The sequence below is a fragment of the Dendropsophus ebraccatus genome, chromosome 10, assembly GCF_027789765.1.
Source record: "Dendropsophus ebraccatus isolate aDenEbr1 chromosome 10, aDenEbr1.pat, whole genome shotgun sequence".
Taxonomy (NCBI): Eukaryota; Metazoa; Chordata; class Amphibia; order Anura; family Hylidae; genus Dendropsophus; species Dendropsophus ebraccatus.
In genome coordinates, this window is record NC_091463.1 from 15,546,203 (window position 1) to 15,557,451 (window position 11,249).

Here is an 11,249-nt window from a genome sequence, read left to right on the forward strand (position 1 = left end):
CAGTCCACATCCCCATGCTGAGCGTTCCCCGTTCCTCCGTGATGTGAATTTTTCCCGTATAAGATAAAATCCATTCAGCCCATAGACAGGATTACGGAGCCTCCGGTTGTGCATGAAGCGGTCCGCAGAGTAACTATGTGACTGTAGCTACCACTGACTGGTCACATCTACCTAGTATATCCTATATAGTACATAGATTTCAATGCACTTAGTGGCATAGCGGTGGGGGTGTACTAAGGATGCATCTAGGCTCCTATGGCCGCTTTATGGGCCACTAGACATGGTGCCTGTAACATCACTGGTACCGATGGGCACTATGTACCTACTCCAGGTAGTTCTCATTGACCTAAGCAGTGAATGGAGGAAAGGGGAGAAGACCTTCCAGTTAGTGCCATAGACTCTTTGTAGCTTCTCTCCATTTTTTGCACCTAAAATTATTGCAGAGCAAATTGTGCTAAAAATTCATCATCCGGGTATAATCTGAGGAAACCGAGATTACACAGCGGATTAAAGTGTTTCTGATTCATGACCCAAAAAGTAGGAAATAAAGAACAGACATCCCCCATGTCAAACCTCTCCGGAAGAAGCGCAGAGCTCCACCCGACGCAGAAAGAAAGGACTCCGATGTATCCGACCTCCGCTGCGCTGCTGGGAGCTCCACACATTTATAGTCTGTAAACCACACGGCAATTTAAAAAAGAAAAAAAAAGTTACAACCGGAAAGACGTAGAAAGTTCTGAGGGGATGGTACATGAGCCTCTTATGTCCCCGCCTGCTTCTCCTCATCCGGCTGCTGCTGCTTCTGCTGCTGCTGGAGTTTTGCATAAGCGACGGCGTCCCCCCTGTAATGTGGAGAGAAGAGTGAAGCAAAGCTGACTTCAACACTGAAAGTCCTGTTCACCCAAAATTCTGAATGGCAAAAAAGTATATGGACCCCATAGTGGAGGGGGGACTTGGCCTAGCCACTAATTACATGGGCAGCCATACATCTGATGAGGTGTAATTCTGCACTGTCCCTCTAGTGGCCGCTGTAGAGTATGTGGACGGAGAGGCACAGAAGATGAATAATAATTGAAGGGGTTATCCAGCGCTACAAAAACATGGCCACTTTTCCCCCTACTGTTGTCTCCAGTTCAGGTGCGGTTTGCAATTAAGCTCCATTTACTTCAATGGAACAGAGTTTTAAAACCCCACCCAAACTGGAGACAACAGTAGTGGGAAAGTGGCCATGTTTTTGTAGCGCTGGATAACCCCTTTAATTACTGCAACAAAATAATGGAGTCACGTTGCATCATCATTGTGTTACTGCATGTGTGAACACGTGATGCCACTATAAATCATTACTAAACTTTATGGGCTGTGTTCACACATGCAGAAGCACAATGAAAATGCAATGTGAGTCCATCATTTCATTGCAGTAATTGCAGTTTTTTCTTTCAAATCAACTTACAATTTACTTCTATTTAAAGATTTCAAGTCTTCCAGTACTTACCAGCTGCTGTATGTCCTACAGGAAGTGGTGTGTTCTCCACTGTCCAGAGCAGTAGCAAATCCCTATAGAAAACCTCTCCTGCTCTGGACAGTTCCTGACATGGACAGAGGTGTCAGCAGAGAGCACGATGTCAGACTGAAAAGAATGCACCACTTCCTGCAGGACATACAGCAGATGATAAGTACTTTCAGGGCAATTTTCAATCTGAAGGTGCCCATAAAATATATATACACACACTAACATATATATATATATATATATATATATATATATATATATATATATATATATATATATGTCACAGCCATCTCACCCAACTTCTTCATACATGGGAGCAGAAGAGGTAAGCCGCTGCCAGACATCTCTGGTGTCAGCTCACTATCCCCCAAAACAACCATCTAGATCCAATACATCCGACTATTCTCTCCCCTGAAACTACCTACCAGGAAAGTCCTGAGGCCGCCATACATATTACTAGATGGTCAGCTGATCCCACCAATAACAGCAGCCGCTTTTTTGTGTACGGGGCCTTTGGATTACCCTGCTTTCCCACTGAGGAGCCTTGTGACAACTTACTTCTTCCCCAAGGCGGCTAATCCATACAGCACTCCAGATGCAAAGGCGATAGCATTACCAAAGAGGGTGGTTATAGTGAAGCTGAGGAATATGGGAAACAGCGCCATCCTGTGGAAAAGAAACACAATGCAAATGTACTGTCAACACAAAACTACTGATGATGGTAGATTGATTCCTATAAGTGACTGGCGTTTTCTTAACGCCAATATTCTGTTCAGTATTTGGGTGATAACAGAGAACAGCAGCCAGTATCATACGTCCCAGTACCGTACCCGCAATAGAAGAAAGCCTTCTGCCAGGGTTTTAACTTATCAGCTTTTGCAGCGACAGTGTTTGCGAACTCGATGAACTGGCAACAGAATGGCGCCTCGCATAGGAACAGGACCAGCGCATTCACCCTGTAGGGAAGAGACAACCATAGAAACATTAAAGATCATGGACTCAGCACCCGCTCTGCCTAGAAGGGCAAGTGAGAGTTATACACCTTCCCTGACCCATACTGTCTGTCTCTTCTGTCTGCAGTGTCTCTAGTGTGTCCTATGAGATGCAGCCGACACTGTTCCCAGGTGTATAAGAACTCACTGAAGCTGCATCCCATAGGAATACACTGAGATTCCATAATGGGAATTAGGGATAAGGGTTAATGGATGAGGGATAGTGAGCATATCGCTCATCTACAGAGACACTATGGGGGAGATTTATCAAACATGGTGTAAAGTAAAACTGGCTCAGTCGCCCCTAGCAACCAATCAGATTCCACCTTTCATTCCTCACAGACTCTTTGGAAAATGAAAGGTGGAATCTGATTGGTTGCTAGGGGCAACTGAGCCAGTTTCACTTTACACCATGTTTGATAAATCTCCCCCATCGTGTATATACGTATACATACATACACACAGTATATTTAGATTAGGAGACCAGCAGCACCACCCTGTGTCAGGACAAGGAAGTAACAGGGAAATGAGATCAGTATAACGTACAGCACATGACTGGAACACTATAATATAACCATTACAAATGTTATCATGTGCCGCCAGCTGCCCCGGTGATATACCGTACACAGGAATGCCGTATAACAGGACGATCGCTGGGTAACAGCACATTATTATCTATACCCACAACTCAATATTACCCCACAGCAAGATGAAACAGCTGTGTAACCAACATTACTGATCCAAAGATACAGCTTTTACTATACTCCAGAGCTGCATTCCTAATTCTGCAGGCTTCATAGCTGAAATCTTTCACAATTCTTTGCCAAGTCAATGACACAAATAATCTGGGGTAAAATGACTTTGTCGTGTGACAAGCTTGCTGACTGTTTCCGATAATAACCGGCAGAACTGTAAATGAAGCTCTGGCCTATAATACCATAGAAGACAATTGATATTAGATTCTAAGGGTACTATTACACGGACCGATAATAGGCCCGATTCGGCCGATTATCGCTCCGTGTAATAAATTAAACGATCAGTCGATGACAACGATCATCGGCTGATCATTGATATAGGTCAGAACCTATATTTGTTGGGCGCTGACAGCGCCTAGCTACGTGTAATAGGGGTGCACGTCTGGCGACTGACGATATACTTTACCTATCCAGGGCTTCTTCTGCTGTCCGCTTCTCCCCAGGGCTCGCTCGCTCTAGCTTCAGAGCGGCCTGTCAGCTGACAGCCAATCACGGGCCGCTCTAAACTAGAGCGTGCGGGACCAGGTAGAAGCGGACCGCAGGAGCAGCCCTGCAGCATGGATAGCTAAAGTATATAGTTTAAGCAAGGGCTGCAAGGACATCGGTAACAATGTCCTTGCAGCCCTTGTTAAACGATTATCGGGCCGTGTAATAGGCCCATATAAGTGGCTCATCGGTGACGTCTAGGACCTGTACTCACATCATGAAGACTCCGGCCGCAATGTTCATTGGGTTGATGGTGATGCAGTTAAACAGGCCGGCGATGGCACAGGCTGCAAAATAAGAGAAGACAAGACACAGGGTCACTTTTTCTGTATAATATCATTAGTGATAGGAACTCTTTGTAATCTAGCTTTGTCCATAGAGGAAAATTCATTCGGGATGCACTACCACATGTCCCCTGTAGTGGCCGCTCCTGAGTCAGTGTATGGCCTAATGCACAGGTGTCAAACTCGCAGCCCTCCAGCTGCTGCAAAAATACAACTCCCATCATGCCTGGACAATCAAAACTAAAGCAGGATGGGAACTGAAGTTTCATAATAGCTGGAGGCCCCCCCTGGATATATGACATCATGAAAAAAAAAAACCTGTAAAGAGTTCTGCGCTTTTCTAATACCCAACAGCTGCAAGTGTGCGTCATCCTCCAGATCTCTGCTTGCTGTCAGTGAATCAAATGTGTCTGATTTGGCACAGAGAACAGCACTTGCATTGTTAGGCTTGCTTCATACACTATAGTATTTCTGAAGTTCTGGGATGGACTTTTATCACTTTTTTAATTAATTTGTTAATAAATTAACTGTGCTTAACCATTAAAAGCGTTCTCCAGGATTAGAAGAACAAAGCTGCTATATTTTCCATAGAAACAGCACCCCCCTTTTCCTCAGTTTGTGTGTGGTAATGCAGCCTATGCAATTGAGCCATGTTGCAATACCACACACTGCCTGAGGACAGGGGGGTGGCGCCGCTTAATGGAAGAAAGCAGCTATGTGGTGATAAAAGCTGCAATTAATAAAAAACTGCACAGTATGAACTCGGCCTAACAAGTCCTAATCCTGTGCAAGAATGTTTTTACTGACTGACAGCAAGCGGAGAAAGTGAGTCCCCAGGTATAAGAGCAGGTTATGGTTCTGTGATGACCTCCATCCTCTGCAGCGCCTCAGCCCATGGGTCACTATGATGATGTTGTATACCCGCTTTTTATTTTAGGGGGGGGGGGGGGGGTGTCCTCCAAAGTCCTTTGTGTCCCTTTGTGTATAATCCACGAGGCGCTGAGCGCCAACCCTGTGTGCAGCCATTATGTAAAGCCGCTGTGGGTATAATAGCCCAGAAGCCATTTTCTTCCTGTAATGCCAGGCTGAATGGCGGCAGAAGACAAAGAGGCCAATAGCTGCGGCCGTCCCTCCAGCACTGTCATTGTGAGCAGCCGGCTCATTAATAGTGCATAGCCCCCTCTACATACGATACACCCACCCAGCTCAGCTGACAGCACCCAGCCGGGAACAAAGCCCAAGTGTAACATCAGCTGCACTGGGTGACGGGCACAGAGCGTGGGAAGACCCCACACAGGGAGGGCAGAAATTACTACAGCCACACAAGGGTTAAAGGGAGGCTTAAAAACAAAGGGGTTTTTCTTTATGTTAATCCATCATTGCTTAAGGGGGTCTCCATCCACTGAGTGCTAGGGATAAGCTGGCTGTGCTTTGTACCGCAGCTCAGTCCCAAAAAATAGGTAGGAACTGAGCCGCAGTACCAGGTACAGCCACTTAAGGATGTATGGTGCTGTGTCTAATAAGCTTAAAGGGGTACTCCAGCTGATAGATAGATAGATAGATAGATAGATAAAAAACTTGTATATTGGAGCAGCACTACCAGATATCCCGAAGTGGGTGCCAGCGGGTGGCCGAGACCACGGCTTCAACTTGAATATATGTAGAAATCCCCACAGCACTCCGGATTGGCAAAAAACAAACATGGTTTATTGCATAGTGTAACAGCACACAATAGTCAAAAGCGACGTTTCGACGACCTCCGTCGTCTTTTTCAGACGTCGAAACGTCGGAGGTCGTCGAAACGTCGCTTTTTCGGAGGTCGTCAAAACGTCGCTTTTGACTATTGTGTGCTGTTACACTATGCAATAAACCACGTTTGTTTTTTGCCAATCCGGAGTGCTGTGGGGATTTCTACATATAGATAGATAGATAGATAGATAGATAGATAGATAGATAGATAGATAGATAGAGTATATATGTTATATATAAAGGCAGCAATAAATAAAGAATTTTAAAGAGTCATAGTTCCCCTTTAAGCTCCACAGCCTCTTTAATAGGCTGATCAGCAATCGTGCCAGAAGTTAGGGCACTATGACACGGAACGATAATCGGCCCTATCCGGCCGATTATCGTTCCGTGTAATAAACACATTGATCAGCGTCATCGTCTGATCGTTGATTTAGCTTTGGACCTATAATTGTTGGGCGCCAACCGCGCAACAGCGATGCGCGGCCGACAGTTGAAGATATGTAAAGTGCATACATTACCCATCCAGGGCTCCTGCGCTCTGCTTCCCCCCGGGTCCCACGCGGCACAGCTTCACAGCGGCCTGTCTTACTGACAGGCCGCTCAGCCAATCACTGGCCGGGACCTCTGCGACCAGTGATTGGCTGAGCGGCCTGTCAGCTAAGACAGGCCGCTCTGAAGCTGCAGTGCGCGGGACCCAGGGAGAAGCGGACCGCAAGAGGAGCCCTGGACCATGGATAGGTAATTATGCAGTTTAAGCAAGGGCTGCAAGGACATCGCTAACGATGTCCATGCAGCCCTTGTTAAACGATTATCGGGCCGTGTAATAGGCCGAGTAAACGAGCACCGATCTAGTAGATCGGCGGTTGTTTACAGTTATTATCGGGCCCCCATCGGCCCGTGTAATACCACCCTTAGACCCCCCCCCTCCCATAATCATATATTAATCATTATCCTAAGGCTGGGCCACCATTCTGTGCAAACTGTGCTTAAAGGGGCTGTTATGCTGTAACTAACTCCCCATTTACACAGAGGGTCTCTCACTCTGGAGGATTCAACAAGGTCCCAACTTATAGTCAGGGAACTTTTCTAACAAAACGGGACTGTCTAAAGCAGACGACCCTTTAACACACTTATGGGTGAAGAGTCTCCAATATAATGGAATAGAATAAGAAATATAAGAGTGCGGGGCCTGTGGTGACTAAGCACGCAGGGGGTCAGGGCAGGAGGCTGCGGCCGCTGCAGCCACTGACACTTATACTACCTGACCTTCACTAATCCCTCCCAACAGATGGACGGGCGACAATTTCACAATCATCAGATAAACTGGATGACCCAGTAAGAGCGGCCGCCGCCTGCAGCTCACCTACTATACACTGCCTGCAATAGAAGGGACATCAGGACATAGTGCAACTGATCAGTCAAGTGTGTAATAGGGGAAGGAAGACATTAAAGGGGAACTCCAGCAAATATAGTTTTCTTTTAAATCAACTGATTTAAAAAAGTTATAGAGATTTGTAATTTACTTCTATTTAAAAATCTCCAGTCGTCCAGTACTTATCAGCTGCAGCATGCCCTGCAGGAAGTAGTGTATTCTCTCCAGTCTGACACAGTGCTCTCTGCTGCCACCTCTGTCCATGTCAGGAACTGTTAAGACAGGAAAGATTTTCTATGGGGATTTGCTACTGCTCTGGGCAGTTCCTGACATGGACAGAGGTGGCAGCAGAGAGCACTGGGTCAGACTGGAGAGAATACACCACTTCCTGCAGGACATACAGCAGCAGTGGATTTTTTTGCTGAAGTACCCCTTTTATCATAGATGACATAGATTAGCATGACATACAGCAGCTGATAAGTACTGGAAACTGGAGATTTTAAAACCGAAGTAAATGATAAATCTAAATAACTTTCTGAAACCATTTTATTTGAAAGAAAAAGATTTTCGCTGTTGTTCCTCTTAGAGGCGTATCCCACCTGATATTATTACTCCTTATCCACAGGATAGGGATCAGTAGGGCTCTCTGAGTGTGGTGAGACTACTACTCCCAGCATGCCGCAGGTAGCAGACTTGGTGTAACAGGGTCACCACCTGTTGTCTGGTGTAGTAGGGAGAGCATCTGATGACAGGAGGGAATGTGAGCCATGTAGGCAGGGTATATGGTGACATCCACACTCCATATGTACACAGCATCACATGACACATCTAGGACTACAGCAGCTCTGGGTGACATAGTCATTTACAGCCCACCAGGACCTTTTCTATGTAATATTCAGAAAAGTCCAACAACATGCAACTCCCATGGTCTATGGCAGGGATGGGGAACCTGTGGCCCTCCAGCCATTACAAAACTACAATTCCCATCATGCCTGGAGAGCCAAATCTAAAGCTCAGGGTGTCCAGGCATGATGGGTATTTTAGTTTTGGAGCTGGAGGGCTGAAGGTTCCCCATCTCCGATCTATGGAATAGTGTTTTTCTCTTTATACAAATGTTTCTGAAGACTCCAGGCTGAAGCCCAGGTAAGTCCGGCCCGTGTTCTATCGTTACTGCCCCCCGGCCCTCTCATGTACACCTACACACTTACCGTACTATTACGCAAAGATTTTGCGTCGATCAACGATAAACGAACTCAAACGACCGCTATGGCGAACGACCTGAAATCGTTCACCCAAATACACGGAACGATGATGGTTACTTATGATTGCGTGAATCCTGTCGTCGCCACTGCATTCGCCGCTACTGCGAACGATTTGCAAACGATCAGCGATAAAAATAGGTCCAAATTCTATCAAACAACCAACGATTTTGTTGGTCGTTTAATCGTTGTCTGCTATTACACTAAGCGATTATCGTTCAAATCCGAACGATTTAACGATTTTTCGAACGATAATCTTTCCGTGTAATACCACCCTTAGTGCTGAGCAGACTTGCCGAACTGTTCGGGTCAAAGTCAAGTCAAAGATAGAACGATAATTTGCACGATGATCACCCCCTGTAATAGAGCCCTTAGGATTCCCCGATCACACGCCGTCATACAGTTTCTGGGTACACCCTCCCGTCCCTGAGATATGCGAGTTTATAGTTGACAGGTCAGGGAATAGTCAGATGCGTGTGAACTTATTAATAGTCAGCGATGGGCGGGATTACACAGTCAGGGTATTAGCAGTATATAGCCCTCACTGACTGTATAATCCCACCCATCACCCATCACTCCCATTATTACATAAAGCCCCTTTCCATCTGACTATTACTTATATGATCTAATTACAATCCCACATAGCCGGGGATATACCCAGGGAATGGGAGGGCGAAGCAAGGAAGTAAGTAATCAGAGGCAGGTAAAATACATGTTAAATCACACACACCCCCTCCTGGAGAGTAACAATTTCTTCCATACATGTTATTACCTTTTCTGTCTCCTTCCCCCAGTTCTGAGCTGCTGCTTTCTGTTGAAGACACAAAAAACCGTGTGTGATCTCCTTCTCCCCCCCCCTCCTCCTCCCTGTGCCTGCTGTATCTCCACTTTATAAATGCGGGAGCGTTAATCTGAGGTCGAGCTGCTGGTGACCTCACTGGTTAACCCTACCAGCATTACAGAGTGCAGAGACAGCCGGCCAGGGAGCTGTATAAATGACCCGGCTCGGAAGGGAGGGAGAAGGAGGAAACAGAGAGAACAGCTAACACGCAGTTTTTTTATGTCTTCAGCAGAAAGAAGCAGTAGTTCAGAACTGGGGGAAGGAGACTAAATGGATAATAAGAAGTATGGAAGGAATTGTTAGTCTCCTGAAGGGGAAATATTCAACACGTACTTTACCTAACTGGATAACCCCTTTAAGTAAGTTATAATCTTTTGGCTATTGTGTACGGACCTGTTTATTCTCACATTCTTAGAATACGCCATAAATCAGCATTATTTTAGCCAGTGTTGTTTTGGCTGGCACCATAGAACAGAAGTAAGTGTGCTATTGCTCTCTGGTATCATCCAAAATGGAAGCTGCCATTGCTCCTTCTCACCCCAATGTGGATTCTGGCAAGGCAAGGGTATGTGCACACTATGGAATCCGCTGCTCGCCCCCGCCTGTCTCTGCCCGTCCCATAGACTCCATTCTATGCTCAGAGGGATTCCGCCATCCGCCCTAAGAACCGACATGTCCGTAGCTCTCCAGCATCTGGCTGTGGGGACATGCTGGGAGTTGTAGTTGTGCAACAGCTGGATGGAGGATATGATAGGTGTAGCTCTGTAGCGGCTATAGATTCTTTCCCACAGTAACATGGACGCTGAATACTTACAGATGCCCCCGAGGACCCCCGCTAGCCGACACAATAGTCGGTACCACCATGTCATGCCATCGTCCTGGGCGGCAGTGGCGGGGGCGCTCTCCTGCGCTGGTGCCTCTGTCTCTACGCCGCTCATTGTGGAGGCGGCTCAGGTCCGAGTCTGCGGTGCTGGATGGGGAAGGGCAGCTCCTGTGAGGGATCGGTGCGTCTTCTGCCACCAGCTGGAATCTACATGCTCCAAATACAACGGTGCGACGTCCTGCGGAGAACAGAGACTCACATCACCACCCACTGATACATCGCTATTGTGCAGCTAGTCACCCAGCATCTATTCCAGGACCCCCGCCCCCATAGACTAAGCATCCCTACACAGGGCTATGTATTACAATTATACTGCTCATCCAGAGCCTCCTGGTGCATGCTAAGAGACACAGGCTGCTGCAGAACTACATCTCCCAGCATGCCCTGACAGCCAAACGTCCAGGTCTTATAGTCTGAAAATAACAACAATATTGCTCATCCAGAGCCTCCTGTTACATGCTAAGAGACACAGGCTGCTGCTGCTGCAGAACTACATCTCCCAGCATGCCCTGACAGCCAAACGTCCAGGTCTTATAGTCTGAAAATAACAACAATATTGCTCATCCAGAGCCTCCTGGTGCATGATAGGAGTTGTAGCTTTTGCAGCTGTAAGACAGAATACCCCAATCTGCAGCTGTGGAACTACAACTCCCAGCATGCCTGGAGAGCCGATTGTCAATGTATTCCGCTGGGAGTTGTAGTCCCACTGGTTGGAGAACATTGTTCTAAGCAGATGGAAGTGTTCTAAGCATAGGAGTGGCTGATAACAAAGACAATAGCTTGTACACAATGGATTTATCTTGTTTCTACCATAGAAGGACGGTCTCCCAGCTTTCCCAGGCTCCTGAAAGGCAGGATACAGCGCTCCGAGCTCTGGGGGACTATAAAGCTGTATATACCGCCATACAGGACAGTGGTGACGTGTATACACGCACAGACCTCTATCCCTGTATAACATAAGCTGTATATAGAGGAAACGCACCTCCAGCCCCGGCGCCCGGTACCGCTCCTCTGCCCGCAGCCTCCTGCAGCCGGTATAGCGATGACAATAGAACACGTCACTAACGGCCGCAAAGCATGCCGGGAGGGAACCTACAGCTGAGAGATGGGGCGGGGAG

At 46.9% G+C, this 11,249-nt stretch overlaps 1 protein-coding gene across 1 annotated transcript; it reads right to left on the reverse strand.

The window, feature by feature from the left end:
* Window positions 1-629: 629 nt before the first annotated feature.
* On the reverse strand, window positions 630-11,249 carry CACFD1 (calcium channel flower domain containing 1). The gene is made up of 6 exons (XM_069985996.1): window positions 11,114-11,249; window positions 10,063-10,309; window positions 3,958-4,030; window positions 2,341-2,466; window positions 2,069-2,176; window positions 630-842 (listed from the first exon to the last, which is right to left on the reverse strand). Exons 2-6 carry the CDS (start codon window positions 10,184-10,186, stop codon window positions 761-763), a joined length of 513 nt encoding a protein of 170 aa, XP_069842097.1. The 5' UTR covers window positions 10,187-10,309; window positions 11,114-11,249; the 3' UTR covers window positions 630-760.